Genomic DNA, 20,820 nt, shown 5'->3' with positions numbered 1-20,820 from the left:
CGTGTGATGGTCAGAAAACCTACATAAAACATTTTCAATCTCAATCATTTAGAGTTTCTTTCCGATCATGTGCCAATGCATAGTGAATTTATGAAACGTGACCCAGTTTTTTGCAAATGTCTAAAAGACATGAACTATGTGTTTTCATGTGTACTTTTACTGAGGCACAGAAACATAAAACCCAGTTTGATGTTTCTGTTAATACATGCTCCCCGGTGCTATGAGGCACCCGCCTGGCAGGGCTAGTGCTGTTGTACAATAAAGTGCCCAGACAATCTATCACAGCATGTGCAGCATTCCACTGATGATTACACTTGAACCAGTTAAAAATGTGTTAAAAAACAGCCATGAGACTTGGCAGAACTATATTTACTAAAGGGCTTTGCAGAGGTTGCACACAAATCAGCTTCCTACTGATGGATTTTTAGGCCTATAAGCTGAGCTCTGAACAGCACTGCTACATGCCACCCACAGCCTAGCCATGGCCTATTTCCTCACTCTAACTATATGGAAAAGACAGAAAAGATGGGTTATCACAGGTTTGAGGTCTTCAGATGGAAGGATCAATTCCCTTGTGCTCCTCAACTTCTGCATGCATAACTCCAAAACAGGTTTCTTAAAGGGACACCCACATTTTAAAAATGTCTTGAAATAGTACCAAAGAGTTTTCCTTTTTTTTTATGTCCATAAGAGAAGTAATTTCACTCTTCCCTTTAGAGTGTTTATTCACACACACAAACACTATTTTAAAATAGAAACCATAACGATGTCATTTTTACTTCAGTCTTTTTGTTCAAAGTTGAAGCTAGTATACTTCCCATGACAGAAACTTGTACTGATTTTTTTCTTCTTTTTTTTTTTTTTTTTTTTTATCATTTATTCTTTTTTGTCAGATTATTAAAACCTTGGATGATTTTTTCTTCTTTTTCTTTTTTTTTTTTTTTTTTTTTTTTTTTTTTTTTTTTGATCATTTATTCTTTTTTGTCAGATTATTAAAACCTTGGACTTGGAACTGTGATGCAGCACCAGTCCTGTTCTAATAGGAAGATAAGGGCAAGCTTTTTCTTTAATTAAAAGAATTAATTTGAAAAGAGAGTAGTGTAATTACCCAGTTTGACAGTGCAGATTTTCCTGACATCATTATGGGACTTTTGTTAAGTTTCTTTCTTATAGAGAAAGCTTCATCTTTTTGGATCATGGTGAGTATCTTCCTGTATTAACTGCACTGAGAAAGACGTTTTGGTCTTCCCATTCCCATTATGTATTACAAAGTTGTGTATGACCAGGATGGTAAAGACCATGAAGGTCTTTAGTATTGAAATTTTATAAAAATTGAAAGATCATAGAGAAACACTTGATATAGGCAATATTTCTCTTTATGGAAGGGAAATTGGTCCATTTCCCCACCTGTTTGCAGGAGGTTTTTGTGTGTGCTTTAAATTACAGATCAATACAGTGCTTTCATGTAACGTAATTTGCATTAACGTAAACTAATGTAGCAAAAGAGAGGAAACCCAAGGGAATTACTGATGATACCAAAGATAATGTGATTTAATTCCCAGATTCTAAACACTGAGACTAATATATTCTAGATTTTCCCCAGCTGGATTTTTGCCTTTTCTCTGTTTAGTTCTGCTCATGTCTCTCTAAGCCGGGTGTTTTCATAGATTACTCCACAACTGAAGAGTGTAGCCCAAAATGATTGTGAGGTAGCAAGTGGACAAAGGAGGCAAAGAATGGACAAGATCAAAATTGTCTCTGCTTCAGGATACAGTGTGTCTGTTACAAATCTGGCTGGGTATTGTTGGCCCTGCTTGTTGTGTGTTCCTCACCACCTGCACCACCTGCAGCCTGCCACCTTTGCTGCCCATACAACATTTGTCCACTGCACCAAGAGATAGACCGGCAAACTGATATTGATCAAAAAGGTTTGGTTTGGGGTTTATTTACTTTTGACCCAGGGTAGAGGTTCCTCATTCAAAGCATTGCCTGCCATTAATTTGACTAAGACGAGAAATAAATTGGTGGTGAAATTTGATGAGTCGTGTATCTAGTCCTGGGCATCAGGCCAAAATGACAGAAAGGGGCAGAGCTAGCTGCTTTTCCTTTACAGTGGCTGCATTAGAGTCTTCTTGGGATGCAGAGTTGAACTAGAGAACAGGTTAATATGCTTATATTCACACAACTTTTAACTGAGCAACACATATGAAGAAGAACCTCTTTTGAAACACGCAAACATAGCTTGTCTCCCCTGAAGTCCAAGTTGCACATGGACATTTACCAGCTGCTATCTCACTGTTTTGAGCTGTACATTCACTGCTGAGTAGTTCTGCTTGAGGCAAACCCACGCTGCCTCACCTCTCTGAACTCTGTCCAGCACAAACAAATGTGGTGGAAGAACAAGGCATCAGACAGCACGTAGTTATGGCAGGATGTTGACAGTAGAGGAACACAGAGCTAAAATTCCTTCTGAAAAGTTCCTGATAGAATAAAAACCATCTTCATTACATGCTATTTCAGTGTTATTTTTTTATGTATATATGTGAAATGTAATTTAATGGTGTCTGAAACTTCTCTAATGTTGCATGTTAGCATCTGCAGTCTTCCCTGACATGCTGTGTGCTGGTTTTTAATGTGAATGTAGCTTAAGTAGTTTGTGCAGGATTAATACAAGCATGCAATAGCATTATACAATGAGTGTGGAATTAGTCTCTACATAAAACCTCCAAAGTTGTATTTCAAATAACATTGATTTGTTGCAGTAGAAACCCAGACGTCTACCAAACTGTCTTTCAGTGATGAATAAATTTTAAGCAGGCTTTTTAAAATTTGAAAAATTTTTGTTTTGTCTTCTGCAACCTTGTTGCTTCAAATTCTATAAAATGAATGACAACCCAGTTTGATGGCATTGAGCATTTTTCTAACTCTATTTTTCTTTTCATTACTGAATTTTTTGAAACATTGGAGAATAATGACTTCCTCATGGCCAGAAAGTCTTTTATTTTTTTTTAATTCCTATGTATCATATGATTCAAATTGCCTGTGATTTATCAGGTAACAAATAACTTTAAAAGCTAGATGGAAGAAAGAGGAGAATAAGCAGAGTAAGCAGAAAAGCTTATGACAGTTATTGTTATTAGACTCTATGGCAATGTAGGAGGAGAGAGACAGCAGCAAAAGAAAAAAATCTGTGTTGATATCACAACAGTTTGATTAAAACATGAATCCCATTATATTAAATGTCTTCAAACATTAAAAGACCATCCAAAAACCATCCAGTACCATCCAAACTTTTTTATTGATGACAAGAGCTCTTCAGGCATGAAGATGTTTTATCCAACCAGTAAATAGCAGAAATAGACTGCAAAATAATAGAGACAGACTGCAAAATACTAGAAACAGACTGCAAAATTCGATTTCCCTCTAACAGCTCTATTCAAGCCTCTTCCAAGGATTCAGCAGAGCCAAAGATACTACAATGACACAGCTGCTAAGATATTTGTCCCAACTGAGATAATCCTCCTATCAACCTCTTTTCTCTGGTTCCAGCCTGTCTAGGAACTGTGTTGGTCTTTGCCTGAAGCTGAGAGGCCCTTGGGAGCTATCACATGGTGGTGTCTCACCGAGTAGATAACGTATTTCATGCCTCTGTCCAAGAATTTTCTCTAAGGAAGTATGTGAATGATCAGAGAGGAACAGATACAAGTCATTAGATTCTACATAACATTTGGGTTTCTTTCTCCTGAAGTTAAGAGCATTGCAATTTAGAGTCATTAAAAGTACGTGACAGACACTTCAGTTACAATTATATTTGCAAGTTCTTTGCTGTCCATCATTCTCCTTACTTAAAAGTCCTCTTGCTCCCATGTTCTACCTAGTGGTATCTAACAGTCTCCTGACAAGGCATGTCTTGTGGCATGTCAAAAGAAAAACATCTACTGGAAGAGTTTCACTGTATGTTATCCCCTAAATTCCTTCATTGAGCTGAATAGGATATTAATCAAAATGGATTATATTCCACGGGGTCACGTACTTTTCACAAAGAGGGTGAATAGCAGGGAAACTAGAGCAAGCTGGAAAACTTACTGGCATTTACTCAATGTCATACATTGCACGTTCTCAAATTTTCCAGATAATGCTTGCTTTAAGTATTAACAAAGCAGCAGGAAAAATAATGGTGAAAAACTAATTTTCTGGCCTTTAAATATCTACATAAGATAACACAGAAGTACAGAGAAGAGTAAAAGAATTGTGGGTAGCTTTTCTTTTTACCCTCATGCACAGACTCACAGGAAGACCTTGTAAGGTTATGCAATTAAGAAACACTGTTATGCCCATGCCTTCTGGGGTTTAGCTTTCAGATAGCTCACTTTTCAGGCCAAAAGAAGAAATGTGTTAGACATTCAATCTAGTCAAGCAAAAGCAAAGCAAAAAAATATGTATAATCTCTCTTTAATTCATTTTTCCCAGAAGGCTGGGAAAAATCATAAAATAGCATGAGAGATTGGTTCATTTTACACTGATCTTGAAAACTCATTAAGGTATTTAACTTTCATGGATTGTCTGAGGGATCTGGAGTTGCTGTTATCCTTTTGTTTAATTACACTGTAATCTTCAGTCAATTACAGTGATGATAACAGTCTTCTACAGACATAACAATAAATTAGCCATCTGGGGATAAATGACATTACTTAAAGCTTACTTCACTGAAATATCAAAGAAAAATTAATGTGGCTATATGGGACAAGGCGTGAAAGTAAATTGCATTATCAGTTTCTAGAATTCAGCATTCCAATGTATTTTAGGAACTTAATAGCATAACATATTCTTGAATTTGCTTAATAAAGAAATAGTTGGTGGAGAAATATCAGGAAAAGCACAGGTAAAGCACATTTCAGCATAGCTGAAAACAGTGCAGAGTGTTTTGGGCTATCCTTTATAAACCTATGCAATACTTTTCAGCTTCACCAAAAAAATACATGAGCAACACTACTCCTGATATTTTATTTCCCCATATCTTGCCATCTTTCCATTGAATGTAAATGTCTCTTGTGTAGTTTATTTCCAGAAACAAGAATAGATTCATCAGGTTTTTACTGTTACTGCTGAAGAGAAGAAAAAGAATGTAAGATAAAAATGTGGTATGTCAGAAGCAGTGAGATGTAAAACAAGAAACATCCTGAAAAGAAAATGCTAGTCAAAATTCTCAGCACCATTAATCAAAACAATTACCAAAAAAATCCTATATCACCCTAGACTTTCAACCAAAGAGAAAACTTGCAACTCTGGATCAATCAATTTTAAATTTTATGTGCTCTTTATGAAAGCAATGACATGGCTATTTGAAGGTATAATTTCACATCAACTTATTTCACTGCTGTTATTTAGCACCAGCAGACATAATGGTTCTTTTTCTCTCTTATTTTCTTTTTGCCAGAACATTTTTTCCTTTTTAGAAGACAAAAGGTATTATACAGCGTAAGTAACCTGACCTGGGCAAGAGCTAACAATTACTGAGAGTAAGACTGGTACATTAAGTGCTGTTTCAGCTGCAACTTTCCACCTATCTTCTACTATAAAATTACTAAACTAAAAATAAGTAAATTTTAAAAACTCTTAACAAGATACAAGAAATTCCAGTGATTCAGGTAAATAATGTTATTTTTGCATACTAGGTAAAATATGGCATAAGTAATCTATAAAACCATCAAAATATTAGTTAAGTTGTAGGTTGTATTAGAGGTTGTGGTAATGTTTAGGTAGTTGGGTGACTGCCTCTATAGAAGCAGGTGAGGGGCTGGACAGAGACAGGTCCACTGCAGGGGACAGCTGAGCTCATGAATCACCCTGGTGGCACCTCTAGGCGAACTTATTTAAGAAAGGGTAAAAAATGTTGCACCTCAGTGTCAGGAGTGAGGCAAAAAGCATGAGAAAAAACACTGTGAATGCCAAGGAGAGAAAAGAGGGACGAGGTTGTCCAGGCACCAAAGCATCTGTGGAGGAGATCAGGCTGGAGCAGGTATTTCTTCGCAGGCCATGGAAGAGCCACACTGAAGCAGATATCCACGTTGCAGCCTCTGGAGGACTCCGCACTGGAGAGGTGGAAATGTCCTGGAGGAACCACGGCCTGTGGAGGATTCTCACTGGGGCAGGTTTATCCTAAGGACTGCAGCCCATGGGAAAGATCTGCAGTGGAATAGGAAAAAAATGAGAGGAGAAAGGAGTGACACAGATGAAGTGTTATGAACTGACCACAAGTCACATTCCCCATCCACTGCTCAGTGGGGAAGAGGAGATAGAGAAGTTGGGAATAAAGGAGTGACATTAACTAACTAAGCCTGGGGAAAAGGGAGGGGTAGAGGGAAGGTGTTTTAATCTGTCTTTCTTTCCCTCTATGCAAACCTATTTTATCTGGCAGTGAATTAAATTAACTTTCCCCAAGTCAATTCTTTCTTTCCCATGACAGCAACTGGCAAGTGTTTTCTCTGTTTATGTCTGGACACACACATTTTTTCAATTTATTTAGTCCCCTTATTCTGTTGAGGAAGGGGTCTGAGAGAGCAGCTGGGTGAACATGGGGCAGATGGCAAAAGTCAAGCCACCACAGAGAGAGACAAGGTGTCTTGGGGTGACCTTATGATGTGTATCCCATATCGCTGCCTATGCCCAGAAAATTTATTTTTTCCCAAACCTGGTGGGGGGAGGGGTGGTTGTGCCTTCTCTCAGAGTATATATTTCTAAATTTGGCCAAACCGGAACACAAGGGTTTATCTTACAAGTTAGTTTTCAGCTATCTTATAAGATGGTTATCAACCTAGATCTTTCTTTTTTTGTTGTTGTTGTCTACATATCCCATATCCTACCCTCTCATTAGACACACAATAGCAATTTCAAAGGACTCATTGCCTGTGCTGCCTTGAAACTATATTTTGTTATTCTGTTGGAAAACTGTCAAAAAACTTTCCAAGTGATACTGAGTTTGTGCACAGCTAGGAATATAAAAAAGGAAGTCACAGAAATCTCATGTGCAGAGTGTTGTAACCTTGTACATTAAATTTTCTTTGTAAACTTAATATGTTAGCATGCAACAGATAAGAAGCATATTTTGGAATGGGTAAATTCAGGCATAAAATGCATTTTTAAATCAAGTCAGGGTCCTACATCAAGTGGGACTGTACTTTCATGCTTAAGTGGTTATATTTCTTTTTTCCCTCTTTGTGTGAGCGTAAATTTGTACACTGAGAACTAGAAGTATACTCTTCTTGATTTACAAGTGGTTTTAGTATTAGTTCAGCCTTGGTTTTAGTTAAATTTATATGTACATATAAAACTTACAAAATGCTGAGCATTTTTCCCCATTTGTCTTCATTCCAGTATTTAGGAACATATTATTCTTCTAGGTATAGCCTGTGGAGAGTTTTGGAAAAGAGCTCTACCAATGCCTCCCACAAAGGAGAGATTAAGTGGTTCAGGAAATTGCAGGTCTGAAAAATTCTTCTTTGACTAAATGAATCAACCATGAGCATTTAGCATTGTCAGAAAATTAGGTCACAGATAATATAAACCAATTTTATGCAGAATTCCATTCCAGAATAAGTTCATTTTACATTTGCTGCTCTTTTTAAGTCATAGTTGCAATGATAAAATGTCCATGGTCAACGGTGGGCTTCATCTTTTGAATCTCTGGGATGATTTGAAATGACTTTGTGTTTCTTTTCAAGTTGTTCCAATGCATGACTGGAGTTCTCATTAGAATGATCTTCATGCAAGGCCTGCCTGCTTCCCAGCTATCATCCACCTCCTGCTTTCCATTTTTGTTTCTAGTAGAGCTGCATCCGGCAAACACTTCGAAATACGCTTTGTGGTTACTAATTACTTGGGCTGATTTACTTAGTTATGTGTTCCAGCACAATTAAGTCCTTTCTTTTCCTATTGTATCTGCCTCATTATTAGTTACAAGGGTGACATTTATACTGTAAATGGGACGAAAGCATGAAAGGGAAACTCTGTAAATGTAGGATCATTGTGCAAGGGATGAATAAGTAGTGAACTGTTAAGGCTCATTATAATAGATGAATATGGATTCAAAGGTTTTGTTTGTATTATCTTCAAAATATTTTTGAGGAATGGTTTCAAAGGTATAGACCTACCCACAACTGTGTTAAAAGATGTGTGGACATGTCCACAGGGATAATAATATGAAATATACTTCTGTGAAATAATACATATTTAAAATGTCTAAATAAGCATAAGGGATTATTTATCAAGGGAATGACATTAGCAGCAAATAGTAATAAGCAGGAAATAGTAAAAATGCCTTTCAGGGACTATACTTTAACAAGGTAGTTGCCTATCCCAAAATAAGTAATAGAGTAAAATTAGCCAGACTTGTGTATTCTGAAAACTTACATTTATAAATGACTTGTAAATATGTGTGGGCAGATTCTCTTTTTAAACTGGTGTTTCTCTCTCCCTATCAATTACCAAGAGAGAGAAGTGGTATTTAGATATTCAATTGGAGGAATCTGCCTCCTAATCTTCCCCTCTGCCCCTACAGAAAAAAACCAAAAGTTTTCATTTAATGCTAAGAATTAATTTAGTACTTAGGGAGTGCCTTTTGAATACATAGATATGTTTTAAATGAAGAAGAAACAGCTCAGTTCCTAGGTCACCCCTTTGTCAGATGCCAAATCTTTGCAAGTGAATCTTGTTTTATTTTCCCCACACTTGACTTTTTCTTAGGTCTGCTATCACCACCACATGAGTTGACTTCACAGAACTATTAAGCAGTCATGCAGGAGAATTACTCCAGAGAACCACTTTGTTTATCTGTTTATAGCATCTTATGACTTCTATGAGCTGTTGTCAAGCATTTAACTACATATTTCAGGAGAGTACAGGAGTAGAAGGATGCCTAAAGCACTCCAGAAACTTATTTTTTCATGCACTCAGAGATTTCCTATATCATATCAAAGAAATCTGTTAATGAACCCTCTCATCTCACAGTGGTTAGGATGGAGATATTGTTAAGAAAGTGAGGTTGCACACTAGTAGTTTTTAATACTATACATTAACAGCAGTTTTGATCAGGTTCTTATTTGGTTCTGGAACTTCACAATCATGTTTTAGAGTTAGATTTATAGGCTCCTTCATCACTGTTGTATTGCCATGATACTAAATGTAAGAAGAAAGGAACTCGGGCTTGGCAGTGAAAGGTGTTGCAGAGGAAGAGAGACTCTCAATATGACTGAAGATGGAAAAAGAAACATAAACCAGCATAAATAGTGTTTAAAATAATGCTATAATTTGCCAGTAAAGAATTATATTTCTTTGATATGTATTTCTAATAACATTTTTCATGTTAGAAAATTTTCAGCTCTAGTATTATTCTGGTTGTTGAGATGTTTGCTGTTGGAATATATGTCACTGAATCAATAGAAGTAGGAAAAGCAAAAACATCATCAGGTACCATCTGGTAAACACTTTAGGAGGAGAGGTAATATGCAAACCTCAGTTTTAAAGATCTGCCTGTAGCTCAAATTAACTTAAAGGCAAGGGGTAAAAAAAAGACTCATTCTAGGGCAATGGGAGTTTTTAAGTCAAGCTTTGGTCTGGGGCACTTAAAGTAATTAGTTCCATTAGCCAGTTGAAGTGGAGTTGGCAAACCTAAACAACACAGGTTTATTTGTAGACCATTTATTGTTTAAAATAGAAGAAGGTTCTTGCCATTAAAATACACTGATTTTTGCTTTGAAGAAAACTGCAGGATTACTGTATTCACCATAGATGACTGGTCTTCTTCCAAAGGAAAGACTCCAATTCCAAACAGTAAGAGGTTTTGGATGAGCACTTCAGATGAAAGAAGCCTACTGTTGTTCTGAGGACTACTGTCGATTCAGGGATGAATAGGGCAGACTAGTGAGACCTGACACAGCAGAGAATGTAGTAGAAGTGTCACTTGCCTTATAATCCTGAAAAAGTCCTATCTGTTCCACTCTTCATCTGATTTTTTTTTCTTTAAAGGTTGTCACCTCCTGTCTGAAATAGTCCCTTACTCTGTGTCTCTAGAAATATGAAAAAAGGGTTAGAGTAACTTTTAAAGAGGTCACAAAGAGCATAAGCAAAACAAACTGCAGATTTTTGGAAAGGATGGAAGAAAGCACTATGGAATATGCCTGGTGGTAAATGGCTTATTTTCATAGTGCCACATACTTGCATTTTGCCCTTAACTGGAGTTATTCTTCCTTGAGTTTTCACTGTTTTTATTTCTATACAAAACCTTCTTGAACTATTTGTTCCATTATTCATTTTGGATCTTGTTTTTTTTGGCAGCCATCACAGATGTCTTTCTGAAATTTTAGCTCTTATGTAATTCACTGTAAAATTTGTGGTGGGATTAATTTCTCTCAGATGACCCTTTAATGCTCTGGCAATGCCTAACTCAACCTGCCATTCTATTAAATCTTTTCAGAATTTACTGAAATGGTCTCAATTTTTTTTTTATTGTAGGTTTCATATATACTGGAGAAGTTGTGCATCGAATGCTAACAGCTACTCAATATATTGCACCCTTAATGGCAAATTTTGACCCCAGTGTGTCAAGAAATTCAACAGTCAGATACTTTGATAATGGTATGTAGCAGTCCTTGATAAATAAATGTGTCTGTATCCCTTGTCTCTTTTTATTTTCCTAAATAACTATTTTTGAAGGAAACAGTGAGGATTTTTTAAAATTTTTTTGTTCTTTTTTTTTCTTATTTTAGAGGCTGTATAAAGCATGTGACTAGACATCTATAAGAAATTATTAATTTTGAACACAGTAAAGAGTGATGAATGCCTTTTCTTTATCAAGCAGATGTCTTCTGGATGTTGAAGTACATAAAGTCAAGCTAGTAGTGCATTTTATCAGTTTTAAAAGGAAAAATCTGTCCTACGTAACAGGGTAAATTCCTGTTACTTCAAAATATATATAGTGAATACCATCTGCCCACTACCTAAAATGAAAACAGCATTTGTGGAGTGCAGTAGCAAGAATACACAGAAGCAGGGCAGGGATAAGGTTAATAAACCTGTCAATGACTAAGTGTTCATGGAGTCCCAGAATTGGAATCCAATACACTCATCTACACCAAGAGTTCTCAACAGTTCCTTGTAAAAAAGATTGAAAGAGGAAAAGGCAAGCTGCAGTGTTATACTTGAAACTCTGTGAGAAGTTTCAAAGCCCTTGAATGCGTGGATATTTTTCTCTTGAAGTCAGTTATAATCAATATTTTAGAAACATAGCCTATATGGTTAAAGGGCATCTGGTGCCTTACCTCAGGCCTTTAGTGATCAACTATACTGGCAGTTAAAACTTAAAAAGTTTAGTATCATGACTTAATATCATGAGATCCATGACTCCTAAATAATCTTGGGTACACCTGTGCCATTTTATGTATGTTTATTTATAGTGAATTTAAGAAAAAATTTCCAGCATGTTCAAAAACATTTCATATTTCCAATATTATTTTTTATTCTTTATGTCAGTTATCAAAATGTATTCTGTAGCTTTTACACTTAGTCATAACCTTTCCTTACAATCTAGTCATTGCAACGCTTGTTTGTTAAAAAATCCAGTAAAATACTTACACGAGAAAATCCTACTCCTTGCATGAAGAATTTTGAAACAGGAAAAGATATAATTTTCACTTTTTAAATTATTTAACATTATGGCCAGAGATTTTTCATCTTTATTTGAAGAATCTGAGGATTCTGGAGAAGATGTTGCTAATTCTCATTGTAGTCCTGACTTGCAACCTTCACACCAGATGTATCAGGCTGTATGACATGTCTTTCATGACAAGGTTGAACAGTTCTTTGAGACTTTGGAGACCTTTTCATGTGCAATACATCATCTTTTGAGCTCCATGAGCTTTAGGACAAAGAATTTTCTATCTTAACACAAGTAAAAAGGAACTGAGCAGATTGTATCTTCAGCACCTTATTTCTTACTCATCTGTGCTTTGTCCCCATGAGTAAGTGCTCTGCCATAAAGCAGCATCTGTCGTGGGCAAGCACATAGTGTGGAGATCCATCAAAGTCTCACTGATGGAGTTCACTGCAAGGAACTTAGGTACACACAAATCTACATAAAAGCCCCTGGGATGAGACGACAGTTTGGGTGGCAGCTGATTTCCATTTTAGCTTGGGGTTCTGAGGTGCACATAGATCTGAAGTAATCAGTGACTAACTAGAAGAAATTCTGGCTAATCTTGCTCTAACAATTTTAGAAGCTAATTTACATTTAAAATAAAATTTAATACAATCAAATAAATATTCAGAAAGTAGTTAATGGATGTGTTCACAAAGGAAAAAATGCACTATTTGTGCACTGTGTGCACAATTAATGAGTATCTACTATATGGAAAGACAAAAGGGACATTGTGTTGGACTTGGTGCAGTGTGGACCCAAAATTTGCATGCTCATAGTTTCATGACAGCCACTGTCAAGATGTGTTCATGACAGTTACAGCACAGATCTGTAACAAAGGATTTTTCAAGGATATATCAAAAATATATTGAGCTGAATATGTACTGTATCATGAACATTCTAGGAAGAAAGGGAATTAAAGTGTGAATCAAACACATAACTTCTATTACTGCAAAAAAAGAGAAGGTTTTGAGGAAGGCATATAAAGATGAAAATGTTATTCTCAGTAAACACAGTTTCAGTGATAAGTGTCTCAACATCTGTAAAACATGCTCACAGGGTGTGCAAGTTGCTTGAGGAATATTTTTAGTGTGGTAAGTAGATATTCAGCCAGTGAACTTCCATGAATATTAACAAGGCTCTTTCAACTAAATCTCTTCATACCAGACTCATTATTTACCCCATCTATGAATCTTAGTGAGTTTGATTTAAACTACATTTATTTATTGCAAACACCTAATATTTTTCAATTTGCAGAGCATCAGCAAGGGCTTGCACCATTCATTAAAAAAAAATAAAGCTATTTAATTAATGCATAGTTAATGGAAGAATCTTAATTCTTGAAACAATAACTTTTAGTAAGCAGGGAATGGTATTAGCACTTCACATTTCAAAGTCATCAGGATTTATGTATATCGTGTAAAGAAAGCCACTGCAGAGAAGAGGTAATGGCAGCACACCCCAACTGGTAGATCCTACCATTAGTGCTTGTTGATTTCTTGTGCAATTTCAAACAAGTTACTTGACCACTCTTGCTTTAGCAGTAGTTGAGGTGCTTGCGTGGCACTGTGGTGTCTACATTTAAGAGGATTTCAATTGCAACTTGTGTTTGCAATATCTTTGGCATTTCAAGGCGTGGAACTGAAAGTTGCTAAAAAGAGACAAATCACTATTCTTGTTTCAAGTAACTGCAGTTAAGTACTTTTCCTACAGTCAGTTAATATATTTCTCACATTTTTTTCTTCCTTTTGCCTCTTTACCCCCACTCTGGGGTTCACAGGCACAGCGCTAGTTGTCCAGTGGGACCATGTACATCTGCAGGATAATTACAACCTGGGGAGTTTCACTTTTCAGGCCACCCTTCTCAATGATGGGCGTATCATTTTCGGCTACAAAGAAGTAAGTTTGGTCTGAGAATTGTCATTTAAGTGGACAAATTACTTTATACATGTCAGGAATTTCCCTACATTTTTGGAGGGGGGAAGATATTTGAAAAATCAATTATATAAGATCATTTCATTATACTGCTTAAAAGATCACTATTTTGATGAAAATTATATTCTATTGTAAAAGTGATGTTCATACAATGGATTTTAAAACCATCAACATGACACAAACGTGCTAATTCTGGATTTCAGCTGGACTTTTTTGGGTGGTTGTGAGTGTTAAGTATTTAGTAAATTCCTGGGTTTTTAGTAAACTTCCCTTGGGTTTTGAAAGATAGGATCTAATTTTTTCTATTAGTTTATCCAATTTTGACCTATTTCAAAATAGTCTAGAATCAATGGCTATTGTTAAAAGGTCACCTTTTTCCTGCAGCTGTCATTTTTTGGCACTCACATATTTCAAAGTTCATGTATTTGAAACAAGAAATCACTGGTTTGTATTGCTAGCTCTGAGGTTTCCCATCTGTTTGGTGATAAAAGTGCTTAGATTGAGGCCATTTGGTTCGCCTTCATAGCACCTATATGTTGTCTTGAATGGGCTCTTGTGCATTCTGCAAGTATTTCAGAATTCCAGTCGTTGCTTTGACTGATTTTTTTTTTTTTTTCTAGAGTTGCTCAAGCTCTGGAAGCTATAGCCTAGTTGAATTTCAGTGCTTTTGCCAAGAAAGGTTGGAGCAGGTGATCCTTGAGGTCCCCTTTCTGGTACTCTATGATTCTGTGATTCATGCAAATAAGAATCAGAAAGTAGACAAATCTCTAGGGACAAAATAATTTCTTCTTTTTTGTTTGGTTTTTTGTTGTTGTTGTTTGGTATGGGTTTTTTGTTCTGTTCTGTTTTGTTATTTTAATCTGTTTGGCATGCAAACTGTGACTTTCTCTTCAAGATGCAGGTCTCAGTTATCCTCTTTATGGTAAGAAACTGTAATCAGTGGTACAACCAATTGTCCAGACTTGGAGAAATCTCTCTTCTCTTCTCTCTCTGCTATAAAACACTTGTGAGCCTTCAGGCTCATTTTTCATGTCTGTGTTTTGCACCTTTAATGAAGCAGAAATAATAACATTCCTCTGCCCTTCACTAGAAAGCTAGGCAAGGATCTGAGTTTTCCTACTAGCAGCAGTCATACCTTCACTTAAGACAGATGCCTTTGTAGCTTGGAAAAAGTACTGCTGCAAGATGTTCTTACTGGATAAGTATTGTAGAAACAAGAAACTTCTGGTATGCCCACATACATGACTTTCTTTGTCTTATGAAAGACACTCTGATGCAAGGCCTGCTTAGGGTTTTTTTCTGAATGTTAGGTACAGGCTACAGTCTTCATCTATGAAAATGCAGTTTATTTGCATTTTGAATCTGATTTTATGTAAGCTTTACTCTGCTTAGTACAATGGAGCTCCATTATACTTGATCAAAGGAGTGAGCACTAAAAGCTTTGGTTATCTCCTGTTCTTGAAACCTTTTTAAAGAAAAGCAAAAGCTTCTAAAGACTGCAGAAAATTTCCTGCCTTCAAGACCCAGAGAGATGCGGAGGGACACTAGTTTTAAGATAAATTTGTCAAGAACTGTGTATGTATTCTGACATTAAAATGGTGACATTTTCAGGAGACTTCTATTCCTGGTTATGAGATGCACTGCTCTCTTGTTACTGTCCAGCCCTGTGCAAAATGGATCTAATAAGGGTAATGGAAGTTGCTGCTCTAAATTGAAAGTATCTTGTGTACATTTTTCACAAAAGCAAATGATGATGCAGAGTGTCAGGTAGTGGAAAACATTATTCATGTAGGAAGACAGGAGTAAATGGGCCACTCCTTTACCACAAGTCGTTCCTAGAATTGCAGGCAAGTATGACATCTAATCCACAGATAGACAATTTCTGAGCTACAGTGCACAGGCTGCTTGCTCTCATTACACTACTGGAAGCTTCCTCCAAAACCACATTGCTTTTGTGGGTAGGAGTTATTAATGTTCTCTTCATTAATCTTGAGACAGAAAACTGTAATTTGCGAATGGAATAATGTGCTTTTTTGCTACTGCTGAATCTTTGAACTCATCCCCTTTCATGAGTTATTCCTGTACTGAATGGAATTACCAAACATTAGAGCTATTGCACATAACTAAGGAAAGAGACTTTTTAAAGTGGTAATAGTAATGTACTAATGATCTGTAAATCTTTTGACAAAAGATGTTTCTAAATATTTTGGAAAGTTACAACTAGAATATTCCATCAGAATTACTTGGGGAGTGGATTTTGAGGCTGAGATTTCCCAACAACTACACTCCTTATTTGCAGCCTTTACTCCATTACCTGTACCTCAGCTTTTCACCTAAAGGAGGAAAAATAAATAAAATTGACAATCACTGATCAGACACAAGTTGTCTGAAAAGGAAAAACATGACACTTATCATTTTAAACTTGGTCCTAGTGCTTATAGGTCTGGCTAGGAATTTATTTACTTTCCAGGGCTGAATCCTTTGCTTTCTGAGGAAGTCCTTCCTTCTGAAGCCATTTCTCTTGGCACTGAGTCGTTGTCAGGTGCCCCATTAACTCCAGTAAGATTACTTGTGTAAGTGCTCACTAGCATGACTAAAAGTTGTACAAGATTTCTACTGTCTTTTTGGTGCCCTTTTATTTTAGCATCATAGTTCATCAAAAATAACAGTGATGTATGGCAAATCTGAGAGGTCTTCATGGCATTGTCATTGAAAGTCTCCAAGCTGAAGCACCATGTAAGAAATACAGCAAACAGGTTGCCAGTAGCTTCATAAAGCATCCCACAGGGCCTCAGTATTAGTGACACCAGGCATTTATCTAGAAGAGTCTACCTGTAAAATAACTGTGATTAGACATTTAAAGCAGATACAACTAGGGACTTTTATGTCTAATGCACTTTAGGTAAAGGTAAATTTTAATTTTATTTCTTATTTATTCAAATAATTTGAGAGTCTCTTTTTCACATCCTTCCCACATCAGATTTGCTACCTCTTAAACCTGGCGTTGACCACCAAGACAGGATCTCAGTGGAGGTTTGCTGAATACCAAAGGAGTTGCTCTGCCCAGTTTGCTGCATTCTGTTGTTTTCCCCAATAGGAAGTAACATGAAACTTGCCATTTTTATCCAAAATTGAAAAAATAAAAAAAATTAGAAAAGGAGCTGAACCATCAGAAAAGAGAAATATGGCAACATCAGAATATCATTCAGAAGAGTTAAATGTTAGGAAAAGGAGCTGTACAGTCAAATTTTCAAAATGTGAAAACAATTTGAAATATAACAAGGTCCTATAACAAGTAAAATATTTATTTCTTTAGCAATTTACTTTGCTTACAGTGCATCCATTTGAAATATTACTTTGCTTATACCAACTCTTAGTATTCTGGCAAATGGTCGATATGTCAGGAAACATCAGCTGGCATGATGATTTTACTGGTGTGATGCCTTAGTTTTTAACTTTTGTATTTTTCAAATTCTGTACTGCTTAGTGTGTAACTCTGAAGTTTCTTGTAGCCTGTTAATTTCTGCTCTCCCATGATAGGTAGACATAACAAAGCCTCTCCGGGCCTGCTCTTCAAGGACACCCAGACCATCCTAGGCCCAAAAAGTATAAACCAAAGAGCCTCTAAGGGGGGCAAGCGGAGGGGAAATTACCTCATTAAACTGAAGCTTTAATTGGAGAATCAACCCTGATATGCAAATGAACCAAATATATAAAAGTGTGAAGAACTTGTGACCTGTTGTCCATCTTGGAGTCCATCTTGGCAATAGCCCCTGGCTCCCCAGGGGCTACCTTTGAAGGCCTTTCAAATAAATACCGACCTTATTCCCTTACTCCTGTCTAGTGTCTGTGTCTAAGAGGCCTTTTAAGGCATCAGGTGTACCTCTACTGCGTACAAAATGCATCACAGTGCAAACTAGCCAGCAGAACATAAGAATAAGGAAGAATTTTGGCAAAGGCATACTTTTTATGTATTAGTAGTGAATTTCATATGTTCTAAATTTCACTGAAGTTCAATTCTCAAGCGTTTCACTTCTTATTAAAGAAAATAACTATTCTACATAGTCTTTTCCCATTAATGCTTAGAGCTAATGTTCCTTTGTGTAATATTTGGTTTCCTTTTTCGTCCATGATTAATACAGAACAAATTAGGCAAAGGTACCCTAGGCCTTGTTAATTGTTTAGGATATTTTTCTTAATTTCATTGGCAAAGGCTTTCTTTGTTCATTTAAACAGTAATGGCTCTCTATTTATGTAGTCATCCAGAAACCATTATTAAAGTTAAAATATTTGCTCAAAATTGCCCAATATGTGGATTTGGAGAATAATTCTAAAAGAGGCTTGTAGTAGAATGAATTTCTATTCTAAAAAGGAGACAGAATTGAATGAAAATCATTAAATGCCAGCACTTAAATAAAATTGATGCTCTTGCTAGGCATGATGGCAAATACTCTGTTTTCAGCAGCAAGAATTCAAACCTGCTATTGTTTCCTGAAAACTAAAAACAAAATAAAAAATAAAAACCCACCCCCCAAAAAACAAACCAAAAATAAACAAACAAAAAACCTCAAACAAACAATAACCAAAAAAAACCACAAAAAAAAACCAAAACCACAAAAATAAAATCAAACCAAAAGAACCCCAAGCAAATAAAAATTCCATAATCTGAACGGGTATTCTGCCTGCATTATACATGTTTGGCATTTCTTTGCCTCTTTTATTGTTATCAAAAATATTAACATGGAAATGTTCTTTGTTTTTTGAGGTGGTTAGTTTATGCAATTTAAAACTCTTGATTAATCTTCATGCAATTAGGCCTGTGGACTAATTAATTACTACTTAGGAAACTGGCAATGAAAACCCTATCTAAACAATATTATTGAGTTCCTAATTATTATTTTGCAACATACTCTGGCTCTTATCTTTGACTCAGTTTTGAAGTGGGGCAGTAAATGCATCCTGCTTACCCCCTCCTTCAGAAGAAGGTTAGAGGCCGTGATTTTATTCTTTTTTGAAGAATAACATTCTGATATGACTTCACAGTTGAAAAGAATAAAATTTGAGAAGTCTGATGAAAAATACCATCTATATTACAGATCCCAATGATACATAGGATTCAGCATAAATTCTAGATACCTTTCTCCCAAATGTTGTAGTATATAATCCAAAATATAGACATTAATGGACTCAGTGCTAGTGTGGGAGGTTTATTCATAAGCTGGTGACTTGTGCAACACAAAAGATCACATTGTCTGTGGTAGAGCTAACAGATGGTTTAGAATTATTCTAGCTAAAAACCATTCTCGGAAGGTAATGCAGTAAAACCCTTGATAACCATTAGCAATCGCATGTTCCTAGCTCTCTGCTCAACTATTTAACATGTCAGCCTGCTATGAAATATCTTGCCATTCAGGTGAGAAATCCAGAACTGTTTTGCTGTAATTTTCCAAAAATTATTTTAATATTTACTGCAAGCCTTCTGTCAAAAGGGAATGTTTCCTAATCAGCCAGCATATGGTAAAAGCTCATTTTACCTTGACATCTCATGCAAAAGATTTCACCTGTAACATGGCACTCAGTACACACATTACCAATTTCTTTTTCCACACCTTAAAAATTAACGTATGTTTTTGTAAATACAGGTGTAATGACACTGTAGTTTTTCAGGAGAATGAGAGTGTTCCTGGGTTGTGGATTGCTTTCTACTTTGACTGCATTTCTGACTGTATGATTGTTTCATTCAGGCTGCCCTTCAGTTTGAAGAGCTGGCTATACGAATTTAATTTTTTTTTTTTGAGCTTACACAAGCTCTTGCTTCTAAGCCCTGTTTCTAAAATATATATCCAAATTTTTGGCTCCTTCTTCTGTTAGACTGGACCCTACTACTTTCTTTTATATTTTAAGAAAAGATTCTTCAGGTTCCTTACTCTCATTAGAATGCCCAGCACAGGAGTGTGGACACCTGCAGGGATTTTGGCAAAATCCATTGTTATTTCTGCTTCAAATTTTTCTAATTTCTCCTGAAGTTTTCCTTTGTATTTTCTGTTAAACTTGGCTACTGCATCCTGTTTTAGTACCTCATATCACTGAGTCATTCATAATTTTATTAACTTTCAAAGTCTGAACCAGGTTGTAATGAAAATTAATTTATTAAAAAAAAAAAAATCACTTGTGGCATTAGTACTACAAGAACCCATCACTCCTTCCCAGAAACAAAACAAAAACAAACAAAACAGAACAAAAAGATAAATTAGTTTGTTGTTTTCATAATTTTTGATGGAAAGATGCAATTTTTTTCAATAATTCAAAAATTCACAACAAATGTGATAAGGCACTAGACTACAAAGAAAGGAGTCTTGTTCAAGAGAAGCTGAGTGCAACTTCTGATTTACATTCACACAATACAAGTGAGTATTATCCTTTTCACGCATCAGACACAATTTATGCCTTAAGATGACAATTTTGCCAGTCTATTTTGTCACACACCTACTAATGCCAATTCCAAATACACTTTGTGTCCTTCTTCGTCTGCTGTTTCCTCTCTCACTTTGAAGAGAAAGCCATTGCATCCTCCTCATCAGTGCTTTTTCTAACTTAACTTTCAATAGCTTGTCTAGAGTATTCTCCTCAAAATCCTTTAAGACAGTTTCTTTGATAGTCAATGTAAGCTTTTCTTTCCAGTATTCTGAGACTATGAATAATTCTCTTATTTTGTTTAAGCTTTCATGCTGCAGAAAATTTATAGACTTTTTTCTGAACTTAGTGAGTCTTTTATTTTGAAGAATTTGAAAATATGGCTTTTGGCCGCCTTCTGTCACATTCTCCAATAACTGCATCAGAGCTCAGTTGATACAAGCCAAATTTAAGCTGATGTATTGCTAGCAGTATTTCCAAGCCAGTTCTCTTTTTTGTGTCAGTTTGACAATGTGCCACAAGCCTTTTTTATACCACACCAGATCATGTATGCAAGAACCCCTAAAAAAACAGTCACTAAATTAAATAGAAGGAATGAAAATTTATGACAATGTTTAATTCACCAGAACTTACATTTTCTGTTAGTATTTTTAAATTTAGCTTTTATTAAACAGTTACCAGTGTAATTGGGAAAAAGCATAGCTAAAAGGTATTTAGGGAACGAGGAGAACTACTCATGCTTAACTCAAATTCCAGTAGTCATGCCATTAATTGACATGTAG

The 20,820-nt window shown here is 36.0% G+C and overlaps 1 protein-coding gene across 1 annotated transcript in view; it reads left to right on the top strand.

Moving 5' to 3' along the window:
• The window catches only part of PLXDC2 (plexin domain containing 2), a 264,431-nt gene that overhangs the window by 173,957 nt on the left and 69,654 nt on the right, over window positions 1-20,820 (top strand). The window contains exons 5-6 of the mRNA XM_069006678.1: window positions 10,510-10,632; window positions 13,470-13,588. Of these exons, the coding sequence (XP_068862779.1) occupies window positions 10,510-10,632; window positions 13,470-13,588 (242 nt within the window). The remainder of the gene's footprint in view (window positions 1-10,509; window positions 10,633-13,469; window positions 13,589-20,820) is intronic.

The sequence above is a fragment of the Aphelocoma coerulescens genome, chromosome 2 (genome assembly GCF_041296385.1).
Source record: "Aphelocoma coerulescens isolate FSJ_1873_10779 chromosome 2, UR_Acoe_1.0, whole genome shotgun sequence".
NCBI lineage: Eukaryota > Metazoa > Chordata > Aves > Passeriformes > Corvidae > Aphelocoma > Aphelocoma coerulescens.
The sequence above is the reverse complement of the archived record's forward strand: the minus strand, read 5'-3'. Positions and strand labels throughout refer to the sequence as shown.